General features: G+C 51.3%; 1 protein-coding gene across 3 annotated transcripts; it reads right to left on the reverse strand.

Annotated features, from left to right (window-relative positions):
- Nucleotides 1–672: 672 nt before the first annotated feature.
- Nucleotides 673–12,470, reverse strand: LOC149521730 (ficolin-2-like). Of its 3 annotated transcripts, none has more exons than XM_089772932.1 (10): nucleotides 12,264–12,470; nucleotides 10,504–10,617; nucleotides 9,796–9,849; nucleotides 8,496–8,531; nucleotides 7,643–7,681; nucleotides 6,784–6,819; nucleotides 5,625–5,752; nucleotides 4,522–4,651; nucleotides 4,169–4,303; nucleotides 673–1,253 (listed from the first exon to the last, which is right to left on the reverse strand). In XM_089772932.1, the coding sequence occupies exons 1-10, from the start codon at nucleotides 12,343–12,345 to the stop codon at nucleotides 1,006–1,008; spliced, it is 1,002 nt and encodes a 333-aa protein (XP_089629058.1). In that variant the 5' UTR covers nucleotides 12,346–12,470; the 3' UTR covers nucleotides 673–1,005. The 3 variants fall into 3 exon arrangements, with proteins under 3 accessions (XP_089629058.1, XP_089629056.1, XP_089629057.1); XM_089772930.1 differs by having other exon boundaries at nucleotides 7,643–7,690; XM_089772931.1 differs by lacking the exon at nucleotides 7,643–7,681 and adding an exon at nucleotides 9,498–9,533 and having other exon boundaries at nucleotides 8,490–8,531.
- Between the last annotated feature and the right edge of the window lie 4,284 nt (nucleotides 12,471–16,754).

Here is a 16,754-nt window from a genome sequence, read left to right on the forward strand (position 1 = left end):
GCAGGGCCTGGGCTCGGCCGGGGCCGTGGGGAGAGACGGGAGCCGAGCAGGCGGCGCAGCAGCAAGGACGAATTGAAAGCTGATCCGGGCCCCTGGGCTTGTCCCCCGGCTACGGGCACGTGGAGTGGGAGGGATTTGGGCGTGGGCCTTGTGACCGTTCGACCTTCCCCGGGCACCAGACCCCCGGGCGAGGGAGGGGCGGCCAGTCCTGCCCCACAAGGCCCTGCAGGCTCGGGCTCAGCCCTGGGACTTTCTAGTCTCGGCCTGGCCTGAGATTGCTCTGCGCGCTCCTTGGCACCACATGGTCAGACTGGCCCCTTCCCCAGCCAGGACACTGCTGCTGACCAGACCAGTCTTGTGGGCACAAACCAATGTGAAACGGGGAACCCTCCAGCCGCCTTTGCTTTATCCACCCAGGGGAAGGTTCCCGGGGCGGATGCAGCATCTGCGGGTACCGAGTGGCGCAGCCCCGGAAGAAGGGCGTGGCAGTGCTAGGAGCTGCCAGGAATGGAATCACCAGACAGCAGAGAGCCGGCCGGGAAAGGAGACAGGGCCGAGACAGCCCTGGCCGGCAGTTTGCAAACTGAGAGATTTTCTGTGGGCAAACAGAGTTTTAAAAGCACCGGGACATTTCCGTGAATTATCACTGACATCGCCATGTATTGCTTGGCAGGGAATAAATCATAAAATATTTTATTGAGCAATCGCTGAAAATATTGACGTGATAATGACCATATTTCTTTCTTTATAGAAAGCTACATTTTTGGGAAATGAGAAAAGAAAATAGCATCTTCTGATACTTTCTAGCAAGGAGAGGAATTGTTAAAAAATCTCCTAAAATTGGAAACCAACAACCCCAAAAGCAAAGACGAGCCACATGTGCCCACGGGCTGGCGCCTAACGAGAAGGTCTGTAGTGTCATCTCCAGATAAATGGTTATTATCACAAGCCTATTATTGCTATAGAAGAGCTAAGTATAATCATGGTAACTAACTCCCTGATCGGTTACACAGGCCTAATTTTCATCTCAGACATCTTGTAGGAGTAATGGAACCCTTTCCCTGAATACCAGTTCATCCCATCAGCATAACTTTCATGGTCCCCTTTCAGGTATAACCCATTCAGGTTGGATTCGTGACAACCCGTGTACCACCAGGCCCCCTTAAAGGTTACAGCGCAGTTTCCCGAAGCCTTGTCATTGTCACGGTCCTGGGTTGTAAACATCATGCCACTGTGTTCGGTGAAGGAATCCCCTGCGGAAACAATTGGATTTCTCTATTATGTGTTTGTTCAATGACAAGCCAGGCGAGAGAATCTCTTTTTTTTCACGTTTACAGTTGAGTTGCCACAGACAGTCTGGCAATCCTGCAGGGAGTTGCTAAATTTCTCATGGCAGCAGACAGCAGCAATCTCCCCGGGGTCAGGAGTGAGACGGCAGTTCTACTTCCAGTGGGGAATATTTTTCACCAGGCCTAGTTCTGAGAGCATCTCCACACAAGACCGGGCAGAAAACTCTTCAATTAGCAGACAGACTATCAGAGTATGGAGCTGCCATCAAGGCCAAAATGCTGGTGTGCCAAGACTGCGTTCCTAGTACTCGCAAGGGCTGGGGGGAGCCATGGAGAATTTGTGCTCCTCAGGAGAAAGGGTTAAACATATCCCACGTACACTGACTCCACCAATGTCAGGGTAAAGTCACCCACACAGAAGCTCTTCAGAGGGCACTTTCCTCAGCCCTAATGAAGGGGAAATGACCCGAGCGCCCAGTGACAGCGGCCCAAACGAAGACATGGGCAGCTATCACAGGGAGCCAAAACAACAGGGCATCCCACGCGTCACTGCAGAGACGCGGGCAAGCGAGCTGGGAAGGAATCTGGAATTGACCCTGCCCAACAGGAAATCTTGGGAAGCGGTTGTGACGTGTGGTCCCATGATGAGCTGGCTCCTGCAGCCCGAAGGGAGAAGAGCCCATAGGCAGCAAGCAGCTTCCCACCAGGATACAGGCATGTTCTCTCTCTTCCTTGTGACCTTTAGGCAGGGATGTCCCTTGCAGAATGATCATCAGGAGCAACCGCCCTCCCCCCCGGGCTTATTCCAAACGGCATGTGGGATTTTATCGAATCAAAGGATATCACATCTACTGCTTCCCCTTTTCCTCAGCACTCGTTCCTGGAGGGACACTTCCCACTTATGTGTGTGCAACGGACTGTTCCTCCCTCAGTGGACTGCAGTGGATTTGTCCTCACTGAAGTTGATTCTATTGACCTCAGACTATTTCTTCGGGTTGTCCGGATCATTTTGAAATACAATCCTATTCTCCAAAGCATGTGCAGCCTCTCCCAGCTTGGGATAGTCTGTAACCCTCGTAGGTGTACTCTCTGTGCCAGGGCCTAAACCCTGGATGAAGATATTGACCAGAACCAGTCCCATCGCATATCACTGTGTCCTTGCAGCATGACGGGAACCATCGATAATGCTTTCTGAGACTGGCTGCCCAGCCAGCGATGCACCCACCTTATAGGAGCTGTAGCTAGATTGCATTTTCCTAGTTTGATAGTCGAGAGGTCATGTGAGACTGTAACAATCGCTTTACGGACATCTAGATATACCACGTCAGCTCCTTCTCCCCTTTCCCACGGTTTGTCATCTTGCCAAGGAAAGCGATCAGATTGATTTGACATGATTCGTCCCTGACAAATCCATGCTGTTACTTATCACCTTGTTATCTTCTAGATCTTTGCAAAATGATTGATTAATTATTTGCTCCATTATCTTTCCTGGCACAGAAGTGAAGCTGACTGGTCTGAAATTCTCTGGGTTCTCCTTACTTCCCATTTCATTGATGGGCACTACATTTGCCCTTTTCCATGAGACATGCATGGTGGTTATTGTTAATTAATCTGGGTGCTTAACAATTGATTGTTTCCTAATTCAAGTCTCTTTCCAGATATCGAAATTAGGCTGTCTGGTCCACAGGTCCGGGATCCCGTTTGTTCCCCTTTTCGGAGATAGGTGCCATGTTCACCCTTCTCCGGTTTTCTGATACCTCGCTCATCCTCCAGGAGTTTTCTCCGCAATGACTGAGGATTCTAAGATTGGTTCAGCTCGCTGTTTACGCCCTGGCCTACACTACCAAGCTTGTTATTTCAAAATAACGGGCCACGGAATTCGAAATCTGTACTCCTGCTTTTCATCAGGAGTAATGCTAATTCTGAGCATTAATTTGAACAAATTACTCCCCAGTGCTTCCCGAGGTTCTAAGTCTGAGGTAGCGCATCCACATTAACGGAGTTTGGACTGATTTCAAGGCTTCTGCATATTGTGAACACTGTAGTTTGAATTTATTACACCAGGAGTTACGAAGTCAAATTTACTAAGTTTGAAATAGTTTCCTAGTGCAGACATGTTTCCTTTGTGCCTTAACATTTGTTTCTCTGGCTCCTGCTGACTTAATTAGATCTAATTTATCTGAATATTATAACTCCTCCTCCTCCTCCCCCCTCCCATACATTTGCGCTTGCTCTCCTTCCCCCTTGTTAACAGTGTGTTGAGCAGAGCCGGCCCGAGCCATTCGTGCACCCTGGGCCTCGGGAGCGTGGCTCCGCCCCCAGGAGTGCTACGCGTGTGAGGCTCTGCCTTGCCTTCATCTTTCTCTTGCTGCTAATGCGTTTAACGCCCCTCTTCCTATGGCCTTTGCTGCCCCTTTCTAGGAGTAACTCAGCAATCCCGCAGTGATGCGCAGCAGACTCTGTATGCTACAGACACTCTCTGGTTCGGTATTTGGGAGTCCGGCTGCAGTGGGCACGAAATGGGACCTTTCCACCCACTCAGTGACGTGTACCACCTCTGGTGCCACTACTCTGTTTAATCCAACCGTTTCTCGGGGGCATTAAGATCCAGTTTAGGAAAGTAACCAGCAGTAGCTGTGCCCACCTCTGCACAGCTGCTTTCACTAGGCCGGGGGCTGATATTACGCGATACATGTTGTTGTCCCTAGATCCGGTGTGTCTCCTACGCTAGCTCAGCAGCAGAATAACTGGTGTTTCCTGAGAGACATCACTTCCACCCGGCACATTGCCATTTGCTTCTGCCACCGAGTATCCTGCGTCCCTTTGGCTTTCCACGTTTCCATCTGCCACCCGCCATAAAGGACCCTCCTGGAACCTACCTGCTGTGCCTCCTAGAAAGGATCCAACGGTCAGCATATAGTTGCCAGACTCGCCTGCAATTATGAATGACGCAAACTTGGCATATCGATTGTTGTCGTCAAAATCTCTGAGATCAACACGCAGCTCCTGGCGTCCTTGAGAGAACAGTTTACAGCAAACTTATTTATTACTGTTATGGATGGTTTTTATAGCCACTCAAGGCTTGAAGCTCAATCCAGGCCCCACTTTGTAGGCACCATTATGGCCATCTCGTTTGATCGCCTGCCTCACATGCATCACAAAATTTCACCCACTGATTCTTGTAACTGCGTGGGGGGCTGTTAGGGAAAGGAAGCATCACTGATGTCTTTACCTTGGGACGTCAGCAGGTGGATGTTGTCGTTCCCCAGCCAGAATTCTGACAGCTGGCTGCCGAATCCCATCTTGTACGACTTCCAGTCCCGGTAAAAATCCACGGAGCCGTCCACCCGTCTCTGGAACACCTGCAGGGCAACGGGAGACTCTTAGCTGGAAACCCCACTTTGTCACCCTCCCACACAGAGCGTGAGACTGGAAACCCCGAGGCAGCAAAGCGTTGGGGAGACGGACAGTGTCAGCTCCAGTTCAGCCTGAGGGGACTAGCGCAGAGGGCTTGTCCGGAGGATCACAGTGTAGCTTGGCAGCAACAAAGGGTCACGTGCTCCAAAGTGTACAGCCCTGGCCTGGCAATCAGGACTCGGTTCTACACCCAGTTCTGCCATTTGGGTAAGTCCCACGGCCTCGGCCCTCTGTCGCCCCTCTGCCTGCCCTGTCTGCAGAGATTGTGAGCTCTTGAGGACAGGGACTGTCTCTCGGTCTGTCTTGTCCAGCCCCCGCCACCATGGGGCCCTGATCTTCATCGGATTCCTGAGGCTCTCCTGGGACAGTCACAGGCACAGCAGAGTGTCAGTGGGACGTATATACAGGGGTCAAACCCTTTGTCACCTCGGCTCCCTAGAACGCTCTCTTCACTCAGGCACAAGCTGCCAGAGCGATGCAGCAGCCGATGCCGCTGGCCTGTGACTAGCGTGGAAGGAAGCAGGAATCCTGGTTCCAGCCCCTATTGAGGAGGCTCCGGGAGCCGGGCAGAGAACAGCCAGAAGGGGGAATCCGGGGACCTGTGTCGTACCAGTGACAAATGTCCCCTCAGACGGGGTCTTTTGGTTCTAAGGCTCCAGGCTCCCTCCATGAAACCCCTTGTGCCCACTGCCCAGGTGTCTGGAGACTTTGGGGAGGGTTGGGGGGTTAGCAGGGCCCGCAGAGTGTCCGTGGTTTTGCTCAGCTAAGCGGGGTGAGCTCACAGCATCAGAGTCTGTGCCCTCGTGCTTTTCTCCGAGCTACAGCCCCCTGGCTAAGGGCACCTCCCATCCCGGGCCTGGAAATTGGTGGTTGTTCAAGAAAAAATATCCAGTGAGCTTCATTATGCGGTGTTCTTACAATCCATCCTCCACCATCCGTGTCCATGTCACACAGCACAGTCATGGCGTGACAGTCATGGGTGTAGATGGTGTACCAGCCACTCATGTGGTTCCCTCTGGCTAACAGCTCCTGGCAGCTCTTTGCTCCTGGGTGAAAAGGAATTGCAATTTGTAATTGGTTGTTTGACTCTGCTCGGAGCAGGATTCAACGGCTGCTTTCGGCGCACTGAGGGCCAAATCAATTGCAGAATCATCTCTCTAAATATAAAAAAGTTTTCCTGCGTGGAACAGAATGACCTCATCAGGTTCTTTGGCTGCCAAAGCCTCCAGGGAGAGAGGTTGGCGAGCGAAGCAAACTGCAGGCACAGCCCTCTAGTCTAATCGGAAAAGTAGCTTTTCCTCTCCTCCCAGGGCTGGATTAAGGGGGGGATAACCGGGGAGCTGCCCAGGGCACCAACCTATGGGAGGCACCTGATAGCAGCTGCAAGGGATGCTGTGTGTCTGCATGGCGCCCCTTAGAGCTGCAATCAAGCACCGTGCACCCAACTGCAGATGTAAGGTGCACCGGGGGGCAGGGCTGTGCATGCGCCATGTGCCCAGGGGCGGAGCAGTGTATGGGAACTGCGTAGTGTGTGTCCTGTGAAGTAGATTGTGGTCTCTCTGTATTCCAGCGTTGGAGAACCAGCAGAGCAGCAGCATATGTACATAGCTAGACTTTTCCTGCTCCCTGCAGACACAACATGTGCCCAACCCGACATGTTCCTTGTGAGAACACCTTGAAAACTCATGGGAATTGAAATGTGCACAAGGAGTTAAACTGCAAATGCCCGTACAGCCATTTGAAATCCATGTTTGAGCCAGAAGGGCTTCAAGTTATCATGTCACTCGGGTGACCGTTTTCCTCCAAAGAATGTCAGATCCTCCCAGGAATACTCAAGAAACAGTTAGCCAGTGCACGGATCATTTGAGACATGTCTCCACATAAATTCACAAGCCACTTCTTAACTATAACCGCACTCATTTTTATAGACCGAAATCCTTTTGCTGATCGCCTGAGAATAAGAAAATGGGTCAAGCAGAGATGTGGGTTTTTTTCAATTTGTTTGGTGCCAATGCGTTTTCATGTTCACTTCTCTGGATGGAATGAGACAACATTTAGGGTCATAAGAAATTCTCACCTTTCTGACACTGCATTTTATAGATGTCTGCCTCCGCTGGACATGAAAAGAAACACAATGGAAAGTTAAATGTATCCAGAAAATTATCTTTTGTCTTCTAAACTATGCAGTTGGCTACAGTGACTGCAGGGATAGCGAAGTAGTAGTTATGCTGAAAAGGCTTATAAATAAAAAACAAGTGGAAATGGAATCACACACATCTGGGCTCTGAGTCTTCTAACCTGAGCCATCAATACGGCTCGCATTATATAGCCAACACTATTTTGTAATCTTTTCATAAGGCTCCTTTTGCATAGCTAAAGATTGGTCCTTAATAAACTAAATTAATTACTGTTCAGTTCACAGGAGCAATGAATGCAAAGAAAAAGTCAGGGGAGTTGCATATGATTACGCTAGCTGTGAATTTGATTCAATATATTTAAAAAAATCCAAGTGTCAATGGGAGAATATCCATTAAAGTCCTGATAAATAAAAGGTAGTTCCTTTAACCGGACATCTAAATACAATCCATTTCTTGTGATTCATAGTCTCAGTACATTGGAAATACAAGGGAGGTAGGAGACAGTAACCTTCTCCAGGATACACATCCAGATCTAAAGATTTTACCTACATTTCAGCTGTTCTCTTTAACACCGAGGGTGCTCTGCCTAGCGTTGGTTTGGATGTTACAAAACATGGATGGCACCTGTTTCTGCAGGCAGGGCTATTTCTCCCTTTGTAAAGCCCAAATCTCACAGAACAATCAGTGAGCTTGATACTGTGACGTGATAACTAGCCAAGACGAGAGCTCCTCAAGCCACTAGACGTTAGTGCTGAAGAAATGAAACTGCAATGATGCGCACAGTACAAGGGAGAGTGCAGAGGGTCTCACCGGGTATTCCATCGGGTCCAGGATCTCCTGAGACTCCTTTACTTCCTAAAAATAGAACTCAGTGTAAAATCCGTGTTTTGCCTAGATGCCACCTGCATAATTCAACCTCTCACCACAGCAATCACGTGGGTGTAATTGTGCACGGGGCTAGGAGAAAGCCATGCACCCCTTACACTCTGAGCAATCTGTTAATGTTGGTGTTTAGTGGGGCTCAGGTGACGCATTTACAGTGTTGCCGACTCATACGGTTTTGTCACGAGTTTCATGATAATTATTGTTTTCCTGAAAGCCCGACATGCTGGGACCATATGGGTCTGAGATCATTACAGCCTTCGTTCTTAAAGGAAAAGCTGTTTTCTAGCCCTTGAGGCTGTGGAGGATGCTTAAAAATGTGACCCTGGTAGAACCTAAACACTGTAAACAGAAAGCAAATCAAAAGAAAACCAAGTCTATTATCTGTCCATAATATCATGATTCTAAGAGCAGTCCCCTGATTTTTTGTGAATCTGACTCAAGATAGTCAGTTATTAGGGCTTGGCAACATGCATGTATCTTTCCTTCTGCACTGGCGGAACTGAAATAGGCTTTGGCTATGTCTACACTGCATTTTGGGCCTATTTCCCATGACTGCATGGGACCTTATGACATAGAGCATCAGAGATTATAATTAGAACCGGGGAAAATTTTCCAGCTAATATTTTACTCAACAAAATATGTTTTGTCAGAAACTTTCAGCAAAGCAGAAAAATGTTTCCAACTGTCCATTTCAGAACATCATTTTCATTGTCATTGGGCTGTTCAAGGGAGACACAGAGGAGAAGAACCATGGCAGGACTCTCACCTTTCAGTCCAGGGGGGCCAGCAGCACCTCTTTCTCCTGGACGAACAAAAGATAAAATAGGAAAGGCTGGTCAGAGATTCCCCGATTTTGGTTGTGGAGCAGAACAGAAGTTGTGTTGGAATAATAAACCCTTTATTATCAAATATTATCGAAGATGGACACTGAAAACGGAGAAAGCAAATGAAAAGAACACCAAGACTATTATTTGTCCATAACATCATGATTTAAAGAACGAATAGTCTAGTAGCCCCTTTTTGGGGGCTGTTTTTTAAGTCTTTCCTGTGACAGAATAACTCAGCTATCCCTCTGTAGCTTATCTACTCGCTGTCTCTATTTTCTTCCTCCCCTCCATTTTTTTTCCTTCTCCCTCCTTCCCACCTTCCCTTATTTATTCTTGGATCTGGACTTCCAACACTCTGGTCATCTGAAGAAGTGGACTGTGCCCACGAAAGCTCGTGATCCCATCTACAGGTTTTGTTAATCTTTAAGGTGCTGCCAGACTATTGAAGTTTTTCCTGTTACGGGCTCCCTCGGCTCCCCCTCTGAAGCTTTTGAACAAGATATTCAATCATCTGGGGTTGGCAGTACTGCGTTCATCTCGTCTTCTGCACTGGCTGAACTGAAACAGGCTTAGGCTTTGTCTACTACTCTGCAGTGGGACCTATTTCCTGTGCCTGCGAAGGACGTTGTGACATATTGGACATTGTAATTGGAGCTCGGTGACAATTTTCCAGCTAATATTTCATTCACCGTTTTGAAATGTTCCAACTCTTCATTCTGGAAGACCGCTTTTTTTTATTTGACAATTAGGGAAAGACACGAGGACACATCTTGTTCAACTGGCACCGATTCCATTTCAGCTTTTGCTTTCAAGAAGCTGGAAGGGAAAAGAGTCCAACGAAACAGCGCAGGGAGACTGTAGGTCTCAAGTCCTCTGTCACCGTGAACACCACCACAGGGTGCCTGGCTCCGCAGTGGGAAGAACCATCGCAGGACTCTCACCTGTCAGTCCAGGGGGGCCAGCAGCACCTCTTTCTCCTGGTTGAACAAAAGATAAAACAGGAAAGGCTGGTCAGAGATTCCCCGATCTCGGCTGTGGAGCAGAACAGAAGTTGTGGTGGAATAATAAACCCTTTGATGTCAAACAGAGGGAAGGGAAGCCAGGGTGGCTTTGGAGCCCAGATATTATACGCACTGGTGTTTGATAAAGAGCGCTAATTAAATATTTTATTCAAAACAAATTTCCTCTTTTTAGGTCACATAATAGGAAAACAAAGCTCTTTTGCCCTTTTTACTTTACCTTTTGAGCCGGTTCGTCCCACTTTTCCAGGGATCCCCTGGCTTCCCTGTTCTCCTGCAAACACAGAAAACTGACTGAATCCTGATTACTGAGTGTGTGAATCCCCCTGCCCCCTGGGCTCAAATTGCAATGACCCATCCATGTCGAAATTCAAACAACGTATCTGCATCCGGCCCCCTGGCAACTGCTCTCACGTCAGGATCCCCTAGCAGGGATGTTTGCATGGAAGGCCATTGAAGTCAGTGGGACAAGCACATCATGCTGTAGTGTGGGAATCAAAGCTGATAAACAATCATGCTTACATGCACCCATTCAACGTGCCATGGCTCGTGATACTAATCACGTTGTACTCTTCTCTAGTCCTTCATGCAAAGTTCTCAGAGCATTGAAACGAGCCTCTCAAAACCTTTGGGAAGCAAAGGATAGTTATTCCCATTGTACAGAGGAGAACAATGAGGCTCAAAGGAAGTGACTTGACTAAGGTCATACAGCAAAGCAGTGACAGAGATGAGGAAAGAACCAGGGGGCTTGGTTGCCAGTCAGACCCTCCGAAGGGAATGGAGAATCTTTCAGAACCTGGTTATTCTGAAACGTCGATCGCCCACCACAGCATGTGGGCGCCTTGCCATGTCTGTACACAACGCAACAATAATTCCCATTTACATCAGCACCATCCACGACTTACTCCCTTCAGTGCCGGGAACACACCTCTTACTCCTGGAGCTCCTGGGTCTCCTCTGGGCCCCACAGTGCCTGGAATTCCTCTGCAGCCTTGGAGAAAGGAGGCTTTCTGGGTACCGTTGAGGCCCACTAAGCTCACCTCTGGGGAAAGAAACGAACCCGTAATCAGTGGTTGTTCGGTTCTCCGGATCAGAAACGTTCTGCAGAAACCCAGAGGGAGAAACCCAGCAAACAAAAGCCTGGATAGTTGCTGCCTTTTCTTTCCTCCATGAGCAATAAACCCACCATTCCCGCCAGTTACGCATTTGTGTCAATGCTCTGATACCGCACGTTGGCTCATTCCTGTTAATCTTGGTTTTACGTTACAGTAAAAGCCAAAGTTCAAAAGCAGTTATTCAGAACTTGTGTTTGAAAGAAATCACTACAGAGTTAATTTTGATGTCCACAAGCCTGGGCAGTGTTTGCAACCCAGCCGATGCGGCACTGGACTAGTTCATGAGAAATTAACTGCAGAGACACAAAAGGAGAATGAACCACAGAGAAAAACAAAGAGCTGCTGTTCAGGGAAGAAAATGTCTAAAGGTAAATTAATTTGAAAATCGCTATGAGCTCAGATAAGACATTTTTAAGAATTGAATATAATTTAATCCAACAGAGCCCTCCCTATATTATACACCTTGTGAAATATAAAATTATCTATGGAGACATCAGTGGAGAAATACAGGGACACTGGAAATACTTGAGGCAAGCAAAATGTGGAGGGATTAATATTTTCTGTGATATAGAAACTGCCTCCTAACCTAGCGCATTCTGCCATAGATTGTACATAGAGAATGATTTTCCAAATGACCATGAGTTGAAGGAAATGAAATGAGAAAGCAGGAGCAGAGATTGCAACACCAGAATTCAACCCTAATTCAGCAGGGCTCCCTTTCCCTTCAAAGAGAGTTTGCCTGGATGAGGTCTGCACACGTTCGACTAAATCCTCCATAAGGTCATAGGATTACACAGGGTGTGTAGACCACATGGGTCCGTTGACGGAGCCATGTAAACTAGTTTACCCAGCATCGGCAAAGAAGAGGGGATTTAAATAATCCCCTCTTAATTAAAGTAAGTATGGCCGCCGCCCTGTGCCGACGATCAGCTCTTCCAGCAAAGCGCGGTAGTCTAGACACGGATTAGTCGGCTGAGGAAGCCTTTGCCACCTATGCTGTAAGCCTCGTTTCTCGAAGCATAAGGGATCGGTCGGCAAAGGCTTTCCCAGCTGACCGATCGGGGTCTGATTGTCGGCACAGTGCGGCGGCCATGTTTATTTTAATGAAACAGGGATTTAAGGACTGACATTTCATTTTCTAGCCTTTGGCTTAGCAGACTGCATGGGGCTGTCAGTCACTATGTTCAAATGATTTAGGTCCAAGATACAAAGGAGCTGGGAGCTTTAGACAGACAGCCCAGCTACAACACAGAGAGGCTAGAATTTTGGAAATGAAGATGAGGTACAGGAGGTGCAATCCAATTTTGAGGACTCTTACCGGAGAAGAAGAGATTTGCACCAAATAATCTGCAAAAACCGCGCCTGTTTTTTGCACCCCTCCAGTCTGTGCTGTGCACTTCTGCCACACAGGTTAGATTGTACCAAGTAGTTTTGTACAAAGAAGCTGTTACATGGCACCGCGAGCAGGCAAAGCACCACAGAACTGCTGCCCAGTTCCCAGTTCTGCAGGGCCCAGCTGGGCAGGGAGCAGAGGCTGAAATGCAGCTGTGAACAGGGATTGTCTGTCCCTCACCTGGGCAGGTGTCCTGAGCCTGACAGACCGTTACTGCTAGACAGAGCAGCGGGACGAGCCATTTCCGGGCAGCTCTCCCCATGGCTGGGGCTGGTCTCTGCAGTGGCCGCTGCACTCGCCTTCTTCCCACCTTCTCCTCTCCCTGCTAGCCAGGAGCCTTTTATGTGCAGGGAGGAGGGAGCCTGGGGCCAGGGAAGAGCTGCCTGGCCCATCCCAGCGCCTCCTTCCCACGCCCCACATTCCAGCCGGTCCCACTGAGCGCTTGCAGCTCCAGCGGTCACAGCGGCAGCTGACGCCGTGGCCTGGCAGGACGTGGCCGGGACGGGAGCAGCAGCCACTGCTGCCCCAGGGACGTTACTGGACGGAGCCGGGCGGAATCGTTGCTCCCAGGGTTGGTGCAGGGGACTGTGTCTGCTGACAGACTGAAAGAGGGCGCCCAGGAAGGAGCCCGGTCTGACCCACTGCGCCCAGCCCAAGCCCCCCGCTGACCTCCCGGGGAGCAGGGTTGGGCGCATTGACTAGCCACCTGCTCGATTCTTAGTGGTGGGGCAGTAGCCACGGGAGGCCTCGTGTCACACGGGCCCCGCTGTGCTCCGTGCGGTGCTCGCCCCCAGGCGCCGACAGCAGCGGGTGGATGGGCTCCAAGACCAAGGGACCACTGTGCCCCTCTGGTCTGCCCCCCTGTGCCTCTCAGGCCCCAGCGCGCCCCAGAATGACCCCAGAGCAGATCTTGCCGAGGAGCAGCCAGTCGTCACGGTACCACAGTCGGTGGCGGGGAGTCGGCCCCTCCCTTGGCCAATGGCTCCGGGGCTGACCCCGCTCACCGTTCACAACGTGCGCCTGATTTCCCATCCGCATGGGTCTGGCTCCAGCCTCCAGCCCTCGCTGCCCCCAGCCCTTACAGCCTGGCCAGGGAGGGGAGGAAGGAGCTAGTGTCCCAGTGCCGGCAGTGCTACGTGTGCCCGTGTCAGAGAAACAGTCAAGGCCAATGGCGCATGCCCAGGCTGTATCTGCCGATATAGCACAGCTGCTTTTTCCATACGCACGTGGGGCATTCAGGGACTGCAGCCTGGCGGAGGCTCCAGACGGCAGATCACTGCCGTGGTGCCTTTGCTTCGGTGCAGGCGTGTCTGCGGGATTCCAGTCTGCGCAGCGGGAGGCAGCTGCTGGTCTGATGGTCCCTCTCTTTGTGCTGGGGAAGCGCGAGGACACTTCCCACTGGGCTGTTGTGGTTTGTACGTGGCACCAGCGCTCCAAAGCCGCCCAGGGGCTATGGGAAGACATGGCTCTCAGTCTGGCTACCGCCGTGAGACTGGGCCTGGCAGCAGAAATCACACAACCCCGTGGAAACGGTGGAAGCAAAGGGGATCCTGCCACACTGGGCGGTGGCACAAACCTGGCAAGCAGCCAGTCAGGGGAACAGCAGACAAAGGAGGAAAGATGCACGGAGAAGCAAAGCTCAAGAGTTTGTCGGGAAAACGTTGGGGACTGCTCAAGATGTGGTGGGAACGTGGCCTGGAGGGTGCCCAGCGTTCGGAGAGCACTGCAGTGTCAGTGGGAAAGACAATCGTTGCGCCCCCGTCCGCACCCAGGGTCAGCGACTCCGCAAGGGGAAGCAAACCCTTTGCTTGTGCAGTAATGCAAGAAGGGAGCCGGACGCTCTCTGGCAGCTGTCCCTGAGGAGGAAGGGGCAGGTGAATGACGATTCCTTAGACACTAGTGGGACTGTCACAACCGACAAGCTGCAGACTGGTGCTCGGGCCAATGTTGTTTCAGGGATTGGTGTTAAAAGGTGGAAAAGACCGAGGGCCCCGGGGAGTGAACAGCCTCTAATGGGGGAGCTGAGCGGGGCCTATGTTGTTTCAGGGATTGGTGTTAAAAGTTGGAACAAAACACAGGGACCATGGAGAATGAAAAGGTCCATCTGAAATTTTCGAATGGGGGAACGCGTTCCTTCTCTTGGTACATGTGTCCTAGCATGGCAGTAAAAGATCAGACGGAATTGATAAACTTTGAGATAGTGAAAGGGAATAAAACACCTCCATTCCATGGAGACACGCCAAGCCCTGGGGCGGATACAGAGAGTGCAGGTGGGAGAGGAGGGAAGGGACACATTGTCCAGAACGTTTGAGACAACTGTAGTAGAAACAGGTGGATTTGAGACGTAGTGCATGTCATACTGATTTAATAAAGAATTGTGCAGCCTCAGACAGGAAGTGGATAGAATTTGCTGAGGCTACGGCTTATGGTGAGACTGTATGGGGGGGCACGTCTACACTACGAGAGAAGGTGGAATCCAATACGGTTGGTTTCCTAGCACCCAACGGCGCCAAGTTGAATGTGCGTGTCCTCACTGCGGGGAAGAATCGAATGCCGTCCGAAGTAGCGCAGCCCCATCGACTCCCAGAGCGAGGCACCGTGGGCCGCTTTCCATTCTGGGCTCTGCTAACGGCGTCCCCTGGGTCCAAAACTCTGCAGCAGGTGTTTGTGGGCTCACGTCGGCAGCGTCCCATAGAGCACTCGTCTAGTCTCTCCCCCTTAGCGTACGGTAAAGGGGAGGCAACGTGTTTGAATCTTTGGGTGCCCGGGTTGCCCACACAGATGCCGTAGTAGAATCCCAGAACACTGGAACCGGAAGGGACTTTGAGGGGGTCATTGAGTCCAGGCCTCTGCCCTCACGGCGGGAACAAGCACCGTCTAGACCATCCCTGACAGCTGTCCATCTAACCTGCTCTTAAGTATCTCCAGTAATGGAGATTCCACAACCTCTCTAGGCAATATATTGCAGTGTTTAACCACCCTGCCAGTTAGGAAGTTTTTCCTAATGTCCAACGTAAACCGCCCTTACTGCAGTTGAAGCCCATTGCTTCTTGTCCTACCCTCAGTGGCCAAGAAGAACACGTTTTCTCCCTCCTCCTTATGATGCCCTTTTAGGGTATGTCTACACATCAAGGTTAATTTGAAATAACAGCCGTTATTTCGAATGAACGTTACTAGCATCTACACAGCCAAACCGCTATTTCAAAATAAATTCGAAATAGTGGAGCACTTATTTTGAATTTGGTAAACCTCATTCTACAAGGAATAACGTCCATGATCTCTGCACTAGATGGCGTAACGTGGCCGTCTATGGCAGGATAGCTGCCAGCCTGGCCACCAAAGGCCACATGCAAACCCAGGAGCATGTTCGCATGAAAATCAAGTTGGTCCGGCAAGACCCCCAAACCTGAGCCCTGAGCTTCCCCTCCTCCTTCTTCCTGTTGCTTCCCCCTTCCACCTCCCTCCTCCCAGGTTTCCCCCTCCCCTCTCCTACCCTCTTTTCTCCCCTCTCCTGCCTCCTTTCCCCAGTCTCACCAGTTTTGTCCCCCCTCCCCAGTTTTTTTAAATAAAGAGAGTTTGTGTTCTTGAAATTACGTGTATTTTATTTGACATTAGGAAGGGGGGTTAGGCCTGTGAGGGAGGAACGAGGCACAAGCCCCCAGTGGGGCAGACCAGGGAGGCTCTTAGTGCTCCTCAGGGTGGAAGCTCTCCCTCAGGGCCTCCTGGATACTGACAGCCCCCGATGGACATCCTGGATGGCAGCCTGCAGAAAGTGCAGCCAGGCTCGCATCAACATGTTCACGAGAAGCACCAGAGTGCCCAGGGGCAGCTCCGGCTCCATGCTGCAGAGTGCTGTGGTGTCCCGACTGAGGGCAACCGGAGCACGCAGAGACACAAATGCTCTGCTGTCCCTCAGCGAGGTAGGCAAGCAAGCGGACGCCGGCTCTGCTGCCACAGCGGGTGCAGACTGTGGCTGGTGCGGGGCCTGGGCCGGCGGGAGCAGAGGGCAGGGCCTGGGCTCGGCCGGGGCCCCGGGGAGAGACGGGAGCCGAGCTGGCGGCGCAGCGGCAAGGACGAATTAAAAGCTTCTTCGGGCCCCTGGGCTTGTTCCCCGGCTACGGGCACGTGGAGTGGGAGGGGCTTGGGTGTGGGCCTTGTGACTGTTCGACCTTCCCCGGGCACCAGAGCCCCGGGCGAGGGAGGGGCGGCCAGTCCTGCCCCTCAAGGCCCTGCAGGCTCTGGCTCAGCCCTGGGACTTTCTAGTCTCGGCCTGGCCTGAGATTGCTCTGCGCGCTCCTTGGCACCACATGGTCAGACTGGCCCCTTCCCCAGCCAGGACACTGCTGGCCGAGGTCGCGCCCCCTCGTGCGCCCCCGGGAGCCAGACAACGAACGTCCCCTCCAACCCGGGGGCCTCTGCCCCCCATGTAACAATGCAGGGCCGGGCCCTCGGGCGTGAGCGCTGCAGACCAGTCTTGTGGGCACAAACCAATGTGAAATGGGGCAACCCTCCAGCCGCCTTTGCTTTATCCACCCAGGGGAAGGTTCCCGGGGCGGATGCAGCATCTGCGGGTACCGAGTGGCGCAGCCCGGGAAGAAGGGCGTGGCAGTGCTAGGAGCTGCCAGGAATGGAATCACCAGACAGCAGAGAGCCGGCCGGGAAAGGAGACAG

Source organism: Pelodiscus sinensis, chromosome 23 (assembly GCF_052426305.1).
Source record: "Pelodiscus sinensis isolate ZL-2025 chromosome 23, ASM5242630v1, whole genome shotgun sequence".
Lineage (NCBI taxonomy): Eukaryota > Metazoa > Chordata > Testudines > Trionychidae > Pelodiscus > Pelodiscus sinensis.